This window comes from Juglans microcarpa x Juglans regia, chromosome 3S (assembly GCF_004785595.1).
Source record: "Juglans microcarpa x Juglans regia isolate MS1-56 chromosome 3S, Jm3101_v1.0, whole genome shotgun sequence".
Lineage (NCBI taxonomy): Eukaryota > Viridiplantae > Streptophyta > Magnoliopsida > Fagales > Juglandaceae > Juglans > Juglans microcarpa x Juglans regia.
The window spans coordinates 23,351,163-23,366,303 of NC_054599.1; the positions used below are offsets into that span (position 1 = coordinate 23,351,163).

At 38.3% G+C, this 15,141-nt stretch overlaps 1 protein-coding gene across 3 annotated transcripts; it reads right to left on the reverse strand.

Annotated features, from left to right (window-relative positions):
• Positions 1-1,374: 1,374 nt before the first annotated feature.
• LOC121258050 (E3 ubiquitin-protein ligase UPL3-like) lies at positions 1,375-13,168 on the reverse strand. Of its 3 annotated transcripts, none has more exons than XR_005939320.1 (18): positions 11,823-13,168; positions 11,475-11,585; positions 11,239-11,355; positions 10,979-11,149; positions 10,680-10,841; positions 10,132-10,380; positions 9,923-10,044; positions 8,385-9,816; positions 7,032-7,127; positions 5,313-6,842; positions 4,974-5,198; positions 4,766-4,870; positions 2,807-2,887; positions 2,640-2,708; positions 2,415-2,543; positions 2,141-2,263; positions 1,807-2,005; positions 1,375-1,582 (listed from the first exon to the last, which is right to left on the reverse strand). XR_005939320.1 is itself a non-coding variant. In XM_041159390.1 (17 exons), the coding sequence occupies exons 1-17, from the start codon at positions 12,717-12,719 to the stop codon at positions 1,940-1,942; spliced, it is 5,685 nt and encodes a 1,894-aa protein (XP_041015324.1). In that variant the 5' UTR covers positions 12,720-13,168; the 3' UTR covers positions 1,375-1,939. The 3 variants fall into 3 exon arrangements, 1 of the variants encoding a protein (XP_041015324.1); XR_005939319.1 differs by having other exon boundaries at positions 1,375-1,570; positions 11,823-13,167; XM_041159390.1 differs by having other exon boundaries at positions 1,375-2,005.
• Between the last annotated feature and the right edge of the window lie 1,973 nt (positions 13,169-15,141).

A 15,141-nucleotide genomic window follows, 5' to 3' on the forward strand; every position in this document is an offset into this window, starting at 1 on the left:
GCATTACCCCTTCATAAGTATACATACGGAATTACCATGTAACACATCCACTGGAGGTGCAGGTTGCTCTCCGATCAATCTTGGCATTAATTTCAAACACTCCATTTTTCCTTTTCAACCTCTTCAATCTTGCCATTTTGATGCCAACATCAAAAAACTTGGAAAGGAGTAGAATGTTTGTATTTGAAAGCAAGCTCACTTTAAAGAAACAAAAGAGTAATGGGACGAGGTCTTTGATCCCCCATGATCTGTATCTGGTATATATTTTTGGATCCTTGATAGTTCATTTAGGCTTCGTTTGCTTCCTAAACTCCTCTCAACTCATCATTACAAGTTTTTCAAATTTCAATACAAAATATAATAAACAATTCAACTTTTTCAAATCTCAAAATAATAATAATATTAAAAAATAATATTCTAACAATATTTTATCATCTAAACTCAACTCAACTCAGTTCAACATCCAAACGCAGCCTTACTCAGCCAAAAACAAAATAGATCTCTCGAAAATGAAACACAACTAATGTAACTAGATTATGATACATTAAATCTACCCTATAATTAAATGAACTTTGTAATATAATGTATCACGTCAAGAAACATCAATTTATGAGCCTTTTCTTAAGTTTCATTGTAAGCCAAACTTTCTTTATTTCCAAAATCTGTGATGATAAACAAAGTTCTTCGTGAGCATTTCACCCAACTATGGAGCACATGCTTTAGATTCGTTTCTTTACGAACAAGATCCATACCTTAATCTCTAAAGAGGTAGAATTTATTGAAGACGTTAAGTGCACACTGCGCGAATTAAGGAGGTTATAAAGTGCTATTTTTGGTGCCAATATCACTTTAGAAAGAAACCAAAGGGACATACCCTCAGATATCATTTGAGAAAGAGAGACACAGGGAAAAAGCAAACTAAAGGACGATCCAACAACATACATACTCCAAAAATTGCAAGGCCAAGAGTGCCATGGAGCAGTGGGCTACTCACCTCTTTCGTTATCTTGCTATTAATTGCTAGCGACCTTAAGGGGAACGAACACCTGATCACCCTCCTGGAGCATTCAGTTAAGAGGTTCAGCCCTAACTTTTACTAGACTACTGTAATTAGGTACTTATAATTTTTTTCTACATCTAAGTAGAGGTACGCATCAATGCAATTATCAGAAGGGCATGATCCATACGCTTCTTTATTTTTTTTAAATACAAGGAAAGAACACAACTCTAGATAGCACCCTAGCAACACCCCGCAAAAGGTTCATCTATAACACCATATTACTGCCCACAAAGGTTCAGCAGGGGTATACCTAGTACAATCCAGATAGGACAGAAGGCACACCACAAAATTTAGGGAAAAAATAAAACAATAAATTCAGTCACAATAATTCTTCAAAATTATTTATTTTTCCCTTGAAACATTCCATATCACGTATCCTACCACCAATGTGTTGAACATTGAGGAAAAAAAAAAAAAAAAAACAAAGTTCCTGATTATTTACAAGCCCTAACAGCTGAAAAGGTGCTCTCCAATTTCCTTTACAGCTTCCTGAAAATATGGTGGTCCAACCTGAAAACATTTCTGCTTTTGTTTATACCACCAATATACACATTGTTAATGAAGCAAATGGGCGAATTTTTGAAAATATCATTGACAGGAATGCAATGTGGCTGTTTTGAAGAAAGAAATGACAATTCCTGGGAGAAAAACTTCAGTATATGGGAAGAGTATAATGGAAGACTAACTGCAGAGGCCCTAACAACAAAATTTGATTATGCAGCCACCATGAGAAGTTAGGAACTGACCTCCATCTTGCTCTAGTTTAGAAAGGTGCCCAAGACGCTGCAATTATTTGACTTCCAACATCAAAATTATCTCAGGCAAGAGAATCAATGCCGTGATACAATATACATAGTTCGGTTGGTTAGTCGCAAAAACTCATGACAAATCAAAAGATCCCTGCCCTTCACTGATTGCATAAAGTAGTTTCTTGAACATAATCTCCTGTATTACATATTAAACCAATCAGCAGAGATTTTTTATTTTATAAAATTAAAAAAAAAAAAAAAAAAAGGTAATAGTAACTGGATAAGTGTAAGAGATCAGCATTAACATCGATTTTTATTCTATCTATAATACCTTCGTAGAGTAAGGAGGAAGCTTCAGATAGTTTGCACATGTCATGACACTTGGCAAGTCATCATCCGCTGATTCTGAAAGCCCAGTCCCATTGGCTGCTGTGTTGACTGCAGTCGAAGAATGCTGCACCCAAGATAAGCAAGTATTATCGCTATGAGGAATTACTAAACAACTTGGGTGATTTCAAACAATCCGTGTCAAATAGCAAATGAATCGGACTCAGAATCAGAACTTCAAAAGACATCACTTAAATCCAAATCAGCTATGCTGCTACCTTTCTCACAATGGTCAGTTTAGGATTGAGCACTGCCAGCCCACCAGGTGGAAGCCTAGGTGCACCAGTGACAAACTGGCAGAAGGCCCGCTGCTGCTCTGGTGTGAATTCTACCATAATCTCCAGCAACTAAGAGCATCACATAAAACACCATAAGAACCATGTAAAACAAGCAAAGGTTCACTTCCAGTGGACTGACTTCTAAATCTAGGAAGAGAAGCATACATTTACTACTGCAGGGCTCTTGGCAGTGTATCCATGATCGAATTTTATATTATCAGCAAGTGTCTCAGCCTGCAAAAGTAAGAAATTAATGTACAATCACAACATTCTACGAAATACATTCCAATCATATCTTGTAATGCAAAAATGCACAAACAAGGGAACATTACCTCCCATAACTCTCTACGGCCACAAAGCAGGTAATCCAATTCATGCGGAGTAAATATTAGTAAAGAAGAGATGTCAAAGACCTGATTTTCAAGCAGCATCAGAACAAGTCTGGGTTAACATGAGATCAAATTTCGAAACTTAATTATAGAAGAAAAAGACGAGCAGATCCAGAATCAAGAAAACACATCAGAAGATAAACTAAGATATGCCATAGTCAAAACCCTAAAATAAGCTCTATCCGAGAGAGAATTTTTAAAAGTTACTGAACAAATTGCAACCAAAAACCTGATGGACAAAAGATCTTAAAAGATTATCTTTTACTTCAACACTTGGATAAACGTTTATCTTCATATGCTTGTTCCTAAATATCTCTACCAGTGACTTACTGATAAAAGAAAATATATATCTCTATCAGTGACATGAATGCCCACCTCACAGCCTCTATCTCACTCCCACTCCATACTCTATCTTAAATTTCTGGAGAAAAGCCCCAGCAGGATGTTTTCCTCTAGTTCTCCAATATCCACAAACAAGACCTTGCCCCAGACAAAGTTTAGCCATCCATTACTACCATTGCCAGGTTCAAAGACATCACGAAAATATCAAGGCTTTAAAATATATATATATATATATATATATATATATATATATATGAAGAAGCAGAGGGCTTATGACTCAAATCATGCTTGAAAAAATTGAACGTTATAGAGTACCACTGGTTGGAAACAGAACTTTCAGCTGCTGAAAATTTTCCTGGCAGCAGGTATTTTAAGAAAATTAAGGTTTTCTTGGTTACAATTCGCAGAAGAAACGCTGAAATCTTTGGTTGGGTTGAGATTTATTTATGGTGTAATAAGCTGTGTATGTCTTGGAACCAGCCACCAGAATATTTATCAAATGACCATCACCATAGGCACCACCTACAGCTCTTTCACCTAACATCCTATGTCAAATTCCAACTCAGTGGAAAATGAATAGGACAAAGAGAGAGAACCTGGAAGAGGTGGGGGAGGGGAAGAAAGGAGAAGGCTGAACTTTTTATCACCATAAGGGTTATTAAGGCATAACATTAAGCTGAAAGTTATTGTATACCGAACCTATCAAAAAAAAAAAAGTTATTGTATACCAGTGAAATTCCTAATGGCACTGCAGGCTAGCATCACCCTGCAGAATTCGAACCTTACTAGTGTGACAATATGAACCGTATTTATTATGTCTGAAATACAGAACAAATGGCAAAGCGCAAGTCCACAAAGTTTAACTGTGTAAAAGATACAGTTGTATAATTTGCATTTGCACGGTCTCCAGGTCCTTATCATCAAAAAAATTACAGAAACAGCTTATGACTATGTACAGGTGGAGTTTCAAAGGGAGTGTATGTGATGTTCAATATGAGTTGGTTTGTTACTGATAAAAAAAATTATGAGTTGGTTTGTTGATTGTTTATCACTAAATATGTGTACAAAATTATCATAGCAACAGGGAAAAATAAAATTAGATCAGTATGTGAGGAGTCTTTAAATTATTTCCTAGTCAATGGACAATGTCGTTAAACAGGTTTTTAATGAATTTACTTGCATAAACTTTAATTTTAGTCCCATTAGGAAACCTTCACAACATAACTCAAAGCACATAAACCCAAATCCAAATACCCCGGTTCTTAAAATTGAAGAATTAAAATAAAAAAATTGGTAAAAGGTGTTCAATTAGGGAGAAATGAGATTTCTATTTCCATGAATTGCTATTGGAGGTGCATTTGAAAACCTCCACAAACAAATGTCAAGTCAGATAGTCCAAGCTACATGAAAGCAATGGAAATCAACTTCAATAGAGAAGAAAATTTTAATAGACATATTTGACTAACGAAGTGCAAGAAAATCCAAAACAAGCCCATGAATATATAAAATATAGCAATCTTTGGATTACTAACTCAATGAAGGTCGGGATAGGAACTCAACCTGATTGAACCCTGCTCTAAATGCTTCCATTTGCCGCATTATTCCAGTCTTGACAGTCGCATCAACTACCAAGGAAATATACTCCTCCAAGTTATAAATATCAACCTGGGAATTGGCATGCATAAGATAAACCTTCACTGGAAAAGAAAAAAGAACAAAGAAATGACATGCAGAACATATATATACTCAAGAAATGTATGTTGCCTACATTTTCATCTCCAGATTTCAAAATATACTCTGGGTAACCAGGAAGTGTAAAATCGAAGCAGAGATCTTCTATTGGTGCCCCTCGAAAACGTAAATCCATAATTGCATCACTATTATCACCGCTAGTTGATTCTAGATATTGTTTCCGACAAACAATGACATGTAATTCTTGGAAAGTCTTCCCTAGCTCAGCATCAAAAGTAAGAATATCATGCAAATCAAGCTCCTGAAATGAATTAGAAAGCTGATTATCTTAACCAAAACAGAGGTAGACAATGAATAGCAACATTTAATTTTGACCAAGAAAAGGTAAGAATGTCTCATAATGAAATAAGCTTACTTGACCAAGCACAAGCTTGAAAAATGCTGTTGACAGTGGCAGGTCCAGTAACCGTCCATCTTCAAGAGCTTTGGCCATCACACGCCCTACCAACCGGAAATACTCGATGACTTTAGAAAACTGATTACCATCAGAAGCATCAGCATTTGGAGGCCAAGGACGAGGGAACAACCCAAGAGGGGCTAGAACAAGGTCCCCATCAGCATTATTTGTTTTTCCATTTGGTGTCCCCAAGGAAGAATTTGTTCTCCACATTTGAAGTCCAACTTTTTGAAGGTCATGACTTAAAAGAGTGTAGAATTCAAGGGTTGGACCCAAACCCGTGCCAACTTCACCAAAATATTCTACCTCAAGCACAGCCTTCTGGCTACAATACATCTCCATTACTTTTGCAGCAGAATCCAAAATGTGATTTCGGGAGACACGGACCTTTTGGCGCCGCAATCTCCCAACCCTCACCTCTCTTTCATTTGCTGATCCATGACCATCAGCACCCTGCTGTTGCTGAAGACGGTATAGAGCGCGAGATAGCCCAAAAGCAGTTGAATAGAAGTACTGTCGCCGGATCTCAAAAGGAAATAAGAAGGGACATGCTTTTGTCAACTGGTAGCACCATGAGGGAAGACTACCACTGCACAGTGCAAGCGCATCTTGAATTTGTCGAGCTAGTTTAGGAGTAAGCTTGCTGTTAATAAATTCCTCTGAAGAAACTCTGCCACAAGTTGTATTCAGCTCATTCAGACTAGCGACTTTTCCCTCAGCAAAATCATCACATGCTATCTGGGCTCTCAAACGAGGTGCAAGTTGGTTCAAACCCTCTAATACACGCAAAAGAGCCAATATATTGAAAGTAGGGTTGGATTTTTCCAGATCACAAGGAAGTTCTCCCTGCAAGATACTGTCTAGAAGTGACATTCGATGTAACTGGGCATCCGAGTTAGAAGTAGAAGCAGAACCAGATTTGGTAGATTTTGATACATTATTAGAACAAGATCCTCCAACAGACGCCCTATCAGCTTGGCTTTCTGCTCTATGATATGTGATAGTGTAAATATCACTCCACAGCCTGCTTCCATCATTAGCTATGAGATCACTGCCAGCATACCTGTCATCATCCTCCTCATCCAGTACAAGCTGTCGCTGAACAGCCTGATAGATAGTCAAATGCTTATTGAGCTGCCTCCCACCAGCTGTAAATATTAATTTTGGAGGATCATTAAAACTTCCATACTGAGGGCGTCCTTGCCTATCTCTGCCTCCCCTAATACCTCTACCATTACCAGCTCCAAGGCCAGCCATGGCAGCAGCAGCAAATGACATAGCACCCCTTGAACCATATGAATTACCACTCCTAAAATCAGCAGAATCAGAACCCTTAACTGTAGCAGCTCTGCTGCTAGAACCAGACACTGGATTAGTTTGGCTATCACTTGCTGCAGGAGCAACAAAACTATCCTCTGCTGAGTCACCCAATTTTACATCATGTACTTTGTCAGGGATGCACACAGGAAGAGAATCATCTCGTAGCACCTGGAAGAAAACAAAGACAACAATATAAGCAAAAATCCGCAAATGACTCCACGACATGCCATACTACATACAATAGAAGACTGCTCTGCCACCTTCACACCATATAGTCAAGTAGCATATACAATATGAAGTATGCATCCTCCAACTCTGAAGAAAGCTAGAAAAAAAATACAAGATCAAGAAACCTACATCTTCATGGTCATCGTCCTCATCATCTGAGATGTCATCATCCTCAATCACCAGTGCCTCGTCAATCTCAACAGGAGATATATCCAATTCCTCGTCCTGCAAGAGAGTTTTAAAAATGTTGATGGAAGAAAACTGCTATTCAGGAGTAATGTATCATAAAGAAATAGACAAAAGAAATTTGATATATTTTGAATTAACGTAGAGAAGGTCTGCAAGTACCAAGTCCCGGAAATAACATTTACACTGATTAAGAAGTACCCCAACCTTATCAGTCCTGCAAAGAAATTTTTATTTGTGCACCATCCCTATGCTGGAAAATGCCTATCTCTTAGTTCCTAGCTTTACTCAAATCCTAAAGCAACTACCATTGTCTAACCTTGCACAAGATAATTTTTTTTAACCAACCAGAAGCAGCAGCATGTTGAAATGCGTACAGCTCATACAATACCCTGACACTCGTATATTACATCCCATATTTCATAGGATATCCGAATTGAATTTTGAAATAAGATGCCACAACTTACAATAATGCACTAGAGGAAGTCTTGTGTGTAGTGCTTTTCAATGTACCAAAGTGACCATTGAAAATGGTACATCCTCTGTCTAAAAAAGATTTATGGTTAAACCAAACAAACTATTTAATGTTAGTCACTATTTTCAATAATAAATTATCCAATAATACCTACACATTTTAATTGACGAGCAGATAAAAATCAGATACAAGGAATTATTTGAAAAGATGAACAACTATTAACAGACTGTTTGGAAATATACAAATTTTGGCTAGCCAGAAAAGAAAATTGCAACCTAAGGGAGAAGAGAATAGATCCCAAATCTGTTATGAGGTACATAACCATAAATATACTTTAAATACAATGGTAGATATACAAATCATTTTGAGTAGGAATTAAGAACTTCTCATTCAACAGCAATGATGGAGCTTCTAAGGATACCTCCTATCAACATGCTAAATGGTCATGTATATAATTTTTTATCTGAATTGTCTTTTTCTTTTGGGTTTGGATGTTGGGGGTGTGGGGGGGGGAGTGTTATATATCTGAATCACCAATATCAGATATGAAGCCACTTTTCATCAATGCCATGTGCCAGATAATTTTGATAAATATGGACTTCACTTCAAATCTTTTACGTCAATTTATCTTAATTTTTCAATTCTCTTATGATACACAAAGAGAGGTCACACTAATAACCGAACATTAAGCACAATAAGGGAAAAAACAAACAGCTGTTAGCACAACCTAAACTACTAAAAAAGCAGCATTCTAAACCATTAACTCGGTGCTCATTCACCTAGAGACAATTTTTTCATTCACCTAGAGGACTAGAATGTACCTCAGAAGTAGAGTCCCCATTTGTAGGTTTCATCTGAGCATCTTTATCTAACACTGCTCTTCTGCGAGCAGCATTTCTTGTTTGAGGTCCTCTAGCCTCCTCTTGAGCAGGTTTCAAAACAGCTTTACCCTTCCCCTTTGATGAACTAGTGCTTTTCTCTTGTGTTGCATCCTTCTTTGACGCATCTCCTATATTAACAGATGATCTGGATCTAGTAGAAGGACGACGAGCAGTGGAAGCAGGTGTAGAAGTAGATGGAGAAGAAGCACCAGCTCCTGTAGGAGTAGTTCCAGACTCAGAATTCCCCGCTGATGCCAAGGACTTCTGACCAGACTCTCCTCTCTGAACTCGGGGCCAAAGAAATTCTTCAACAGCAGCCAAACTTGCTAACGGATCGATCAGTACAACATTCGATGAATAGTCGCGGAGAGATTTTTCTCCCTGGGCTTTACAGAGACGCAACTTAAAAGGCTGAGACAAAGCACTCAGTCCAGAGGAAAGGCATGCACTTCCACTAGATGACCTAGATGAATGGCTCAACACAACAGGGAAACGCTCCAAGGAGGACAGAGCATTTTGAAGCTTCTGAACCAAGACAGTCATGGGAGCTACACTTTCTTCATCAATGCTGGAAGGAAGTGCAACAACGATAAACGACTTCAGTCTTTTAAGTGCTTGTTGGCGAAGCTTGGGCAGGTTAGCTTCTGAAATTTTCTCCTTGGAAAAGTAGCCACAAGAAAAGTAGTTCAGCAAGGCAGCAATGACACCACTGCCAATGAACTCAAAAGTGGAAACACCATCCCCTTTTCCTAGCTCTGCTAGCATCTCAGCTATAATCCCAACCAGATAGTCTTCCTTATTCACCAAATTATCAGCCAAGCGAGACCCAGAAGCTTTAGATTTTCCCTTTGATTTAGTCTTTTGGTCATCAACACCAGCATTCAACTTGATACAAAGATCCTTTAATTGCAAGAGATCATCCGTAACTCCCACTTCAACAGAACCGGGAACTGAAGGGAAGTACTTGTCTTTAAAAGCTTTAGCACATGAACTGACTGCCATACGAAGATTTGAATTAATAGAAGGAATTTCCACCGAACTTGGAGGCGATCCAATATTTACTGAACCAGGATTCTTAGATTCTTCTGAAGCACTTCCATCAGGATTGGTGTTTCCACTCCGTCGTCTGTAACGCCTAGAGCGTGATGATATTCCAGGGCCAGAATTATTATCCTTCTCCGTGGAAGATGCTTGTGCAGAAACAGAATTTGGGTTACCAGCCAAGATAAGTTGGTCCACAGCATGTACCACACCTTCTCTGACAAAAATCTTGGAGAAAGTCCCAGGAAGCTTTTCCATGAGAATCTCAGCAATTTGAAGGGCAGGGATCAAGACGTGTGGATCTTTCCATGCTAAAACACCAGCCAAGAAACTAGCAGAGCAAAGCAAATAATGAAGTAATAATAAGTATTTCTGCACACAGCATGGTGTAAGCTGCAAGCACACCATCAAGAAATCATAATTCATTAGTCATATACCTCGATATGTTTGTTGAACTTAATAGTGACTGAATCATCTCTGCAGGGCTGAAGTACATCAATTTTCCAACAACGGACAGACATTTGTGACGAACAGGACCATTCACGCTGGAACCATATATCTGCTCGAAAAGTAAACAAACGCAACTATCTGCTAACTAAACCAAGTCATAAAAAATCAGCAACACAGTAGATGCACAAAAACTTACCTGTATCAGAACAGGAAGGAGATCCATTCCGAAATGCTGAAGAAGCTCAGGCTGATCATTCAATAATTTCTCGCGAGCTGAAACCTCAGGGACATTTCCATTTGTGTCTTCCTGTTTCCCAGAACTGCCAGCAGAAGTCTTCTTAACAACAGGTCCTCTCATAAATAAATTGGCGCTAGCTGGGAGAGAAATGGTTCCTTGTGGCAATGGAGGGAGCAGTTCATTTGCCAGGTTGACAATCTCAAAAATCTGGATGGTATATTGAAAATCAGAAAATTAATATTTAAAAGGTAATAGCTAGGTCCCAAGACTCTGATGTAAGCATAAAAAAACATAAAATAAATGCATATAAAAAGATCTAATATCAAGGAGAAAAAATGAAGAATGTATGTTGCTATTTAGATTTTGAATCATGAGGTGTATTAGTCAAGTAGAGTTCCACATAGGTCAAAATGCAGAAATTTCATTATGTTTCATATACCCATACAGCAATGAAAACGACCCTGTCCAGCTAGTGTAAAACCAACATGAAGGGAAAAAAGCAATACCTGTTCTGATGGTCTACTCAAAGCAGGTGAAACTGAAGCATTAGTTGATATGCCTGAACCTACAAGAATATCTTTAAGGATACCACTGATGCCGAGGAGAAGCAAAGTTTTGGCTCCCAATGGAGAGCCACTTGCACAAGTGGAAAGAAGTCGTATTAAACCCTGCAAGCCTCAGAGGTCAAAATGAGAAACCTCCAATATACATAGACTCAAATCTTTCGCTAAGCCTTAATCCCAATTAAATGAGAACCTTCCAATCTACATAACATCAAATTTGAAAGCTTAATTGCTGCACTTACAGTGTATGTAGGAGCACTGAGAGATGCCTGTCCACCTCCAGAATTGCTGGTTGAAATAAGCGAGGCGGCTTGCGTAACCAGACCATGATTACAGAGTTCATCTAATTTATCCGGAGATGATGCAAATGCTTCAGCAATTCGAGTCAAACAAACAGAAGCATGTTCCAGCACCTACAGACATACATATTCCGCACAATGAGAAGGAACTAAACCTAGAAGGGGATAGTTTAATTCACAAAATATGAAACAATAGCCATTACCTTCGAATCATGATACTGAAGAAGATTAGTCAGAAGAGGGACAGCTTCCATCACAAAGTCAGCTGCATCTGAAGGGAGTTTCTTGCACATGTTTGCCGCCGTAGATAATGCCACTCGCTGAAACAAAGAGTGTGACAAACGAGAATCAGTCGTGCAGATTCAACATGCAAAATGGATCGTCCTCTGTCAGCAAAGTGAGCCAACTTAACACTTTGAAATTTCACTAGTTGAGTTACCTGAACTCCTGTAGAGAAGAAATCCAAATATGAAAGCACTGCCATAAGAGCACCAGCTCGCAAACAGGCAGTTGGGTGCTCCTGAGATATCTTCTTCAGAGCTTGTAGAGACTGTTTTACATCATAACGAAGCATGAATAACGCAATGCAACACTTACAATGTTCCATAAGTTTCATGGGTAAAATTTAAAGGTCATAAATTTGTTCGCTTCCGCCTAAAGTAAATAATTATGAATATATAATACCTAACGACAGCATTAGATCTGGTTCTTTTTAGTACAGCATCAAATTCCTATTGTTGTGACTCTCATTCCCTACTGATCCAGAACTAATAGAAAAGAAACCAACCTGTTCAGCTAAGTCCATGTATTCTATGGTAAGCAACCTCGCACAAAAACACGAAACCGCACCATAATGCACAACCGCAGCACAAGACGAAGGAAGCACATCACAAAGATGAGTCAGTGCCCTCGCAGCAAGTAGCATAATATCCGGATTGCTCTCGTGATTGAGCAGCCCCACAAGAACCGGAACGAAGGAATCGACAGAGAATGTACTGAGCGACTCCTCGGTTCCAATTGAGAGCATCTCACAGAGCTGCGTCAACGCCTCAACCTGCCTCCCTTCCTCCCCCTCGGCCCTCAACCCAGACAGAATCTTCTTCAGACGCCCACTCTGATGCGAAGATGAGGCCGAGCCCATCGCCGATGAAGGCAATAGATCATCCAACCCCGCCCCGAGCTTCCTCAGTAAACCCTGGAGGGCACTGCTCGCTGAGGTCAGATTCTGATGCAGAATCCCCACGCCACCACCCTCGCTATCATTATCATCTTCGTCACCACAGCCGACAGCATCCACATTCAGACCCAAGCTACGATCGTTATCCCTGTCCCTATCTCTATCCCTATCCCTAACCCTAACCTCGTGCTCTTTCTCCTTCCCCTTATCTGAATTGTCTCTATCGGAGTTCCGGCCACGGCGGCGAGACCCAGAGGATTCGTTGGTTGAGTCCATCGGGGCTGGCTGTCGGTCGTGAGCTTTAAAGACAGCTGCGGCAGCCGAGCGGGACCGGGTGGAGATCGAGGATTGAGCGGTGGCGTTGGCGTTGGCAGCTGGCTTGGAGGAGAATGACGATGTGGATGAGAGAAGGCGCGTGCGCTTGGAGGAACGGGTGGTGGGACCGGAGGAAGAAGAAGAAGGCGCTGCTGAAGTGGCCTCCGCCCGCTTCCGGCTCCGAGTTTCCATACAAAAGCCCCAACCCCGAGGTTTCAAGACTCGCTCGCCACCCGTAGTCGGGCGGGGCGATCACGCGCTCCAAGATCGGGTACCACGCAGCATCTGACCGCAAAAAAATTGCGTAACGATCAGCAGGAAAAGTTCACAATCTTTACTATCAGAATCAGGCACAAACCCCTCTCCCCAATCCGAAACCCTAAATTCCAATTGTTCTTCTTAATTTGCAATAAAACTTCCAATCAACCAAACAAGAAGCAACAAAGAAACAACAATCGAGATGAGATAGAAGACCTAAGACCTATACAATTACGTGATGCATCAGTGAATTTCAGTAAAGAATTGTGAAATTAGGGTAGAATTACAGACACAGAAAGAAACAGGGGGAATGAAACGAAAACCCTACAAGGGAAGGGACGAACGAATAAAAAGAGGTGAAGGCCTTTATATATAGGTTGATATAATATGCGCTATTATTATTATTATTATTATAAAGATTTTTGTAATGTGGGGCGAGGAGCCGCGTCGGCGGTGCATGCTTCTCCGCCTGGCCCCCCCGTGTTTGTCGGGTGAGTTAGTATCTTTGTGAGTATTAATTAAATAATAATGAAATAATTTGTTAATAATAATAAAATAATCTGAAAATATTTAATAACGTGTTCTTCAATTGACCTTAAATGTAATCAATTGATATTTATGGAACATCATTATCTTTTATCGTAACATCAAATGCTACACGAAGATGTGAGTTCAGGGGCATCATCCTTTGACTTGTATAATCCTACGCCCATGGAATTCACCCATCCACCCGGAATTAATCATCGTGGACCATATTGTTGTGTAGCTTTTATTGGGTCGAATTCGTTTGTTTAAAATTTAAAATTAGCGTTGTTGCTTGAGAACTATATTTGCAATAATAGATTATGTAAGTTTCCTGTACTCGTTTTAAAAAAAAATTAGGTAAATTTGATACTCACATATGGGGATGTAAAAATAAAAATCCAAAAAATCGGTTTGTACCAATTTATGATTTTTTAAAATCGGTACATATTAATTCAGTTCTAAAATTTGTCTAAATTCAGACCGAACCAGATCAATTACATCCCTATTTATATAATAAAAAAATATACTTTTCAATAATAAATTTTTATTTTTTTAAAATAAATACACAAAACTTGCTTACTCCATAATTATATAGGACAAGTTTCCTAGTTCATGCCATATCTTGTAAGTACCACATCTCATGCTTCTTAAAAAGACTGGCTGGTATAACCTCACTTTCAAATAGGGGTTAAGAGCTATAAAATTTAAAGTAGACGAGAAACAGACGAATGAAAAACTTTAAGATCCTTATTAAATATTTGGTAAGAATATTTTTTATATCTATATTTTGGCTCTAATCTTATAATTTTATTAAAAGTTATATGAAATTAAGGTCTGATTTGGATAATAGATGAGATGAAATAGTTTTAAATGAGTTGAATAAAATATATTTTAATATTACTATTATTTTGACATTTAAAAAAATTGAATTGTTTATTATATTTTATACGAAAATTTGAAAAAATTATAATAATAAGATAAGATGAGATGAGATGAGATAAGATGAGTTGAGAGTGTTTCTATATCTAAATGGAGTCTAAGATTTAACACCCTCACCTCCTCCTATGCCACAAAGAGGAAGGATAGTAGAATGGCTAGATTTAGATATAAAAAATATTTCATCTCATCTCATCTCATTTAAGTATTATAATATTTTTAAATTATCGCATAAAATATAATAAATAATTCAACTTTTTCAAATATTAAAATAATAATAATATTAAAAAATAATATTTTATTCAATTTTCATCTCATCTCACCTCACCTTTCAAATCCATCCAAGCTAAAATTATGCCTCGAAATTACTTAAATGCATAACTTGACAAGACCAACCCTACCAAAGGAAAAAAACAGGTAGAAACCAGGGGCCCGGGGGGGCTTCCCAGCTGCTGAGCCCATGTTGTTGTATGGTAGTGGAAACTGTTACTAAACAAGTCCAAGGATTTCAAAACAAACAATAAAAAGACAATATGGGATGTCTGTGGCACCAATTCGGCATGTATGTCATGTCACCATTCAGCTCTTCACATTTTATGCGTATGTGTAAAACATCTCGCATGCGAGTCCTACATACGTCCTTTCAAGGGTGATGACTAGTAACAGATTACATTCATAAATTCATTTTTTTTTTAAATTTATAAATTCATTATTTATGTCCACATTTACCATGATGCGACTAATATATTGCCTAAAATTTTTGAATATATATATACATGGTGCTTCTACTCAGTCCCAAGTTACTACTAATTTATTTATATTTTTGTTGTGTATTTTTTTTTAAATATTAAAAATAAAAAAATACAGATAAATGCAATGGGAGTACTTTTCAACA

Excerpts from the sequence above, each read along its gene's own strand:
- LOC121258050 (XM_041159390.1), bottom strand. The coding sequence starts at position 12,719 with ATGGAAACTCGGAGCCGGAAGCGGGCGGAGGCCACTTCAGCAGCGCCT. Across the intron at positions 10,045-10,131 it reads TCCTTCCTGTTCTGATACAG|ATATATGGTTCCAGCGTGAA; the intron begins GTAAGTTTTTGT and ends CTTTTCGAGCAG. Across the intron at positions 6,843-7,031 it reads AGGACGATGACCATGAAGAT|GTGCTACGAGATGATTCTCT; the intron begins GTAGGTTTCTTG and ends GTTTTCTTCCAG.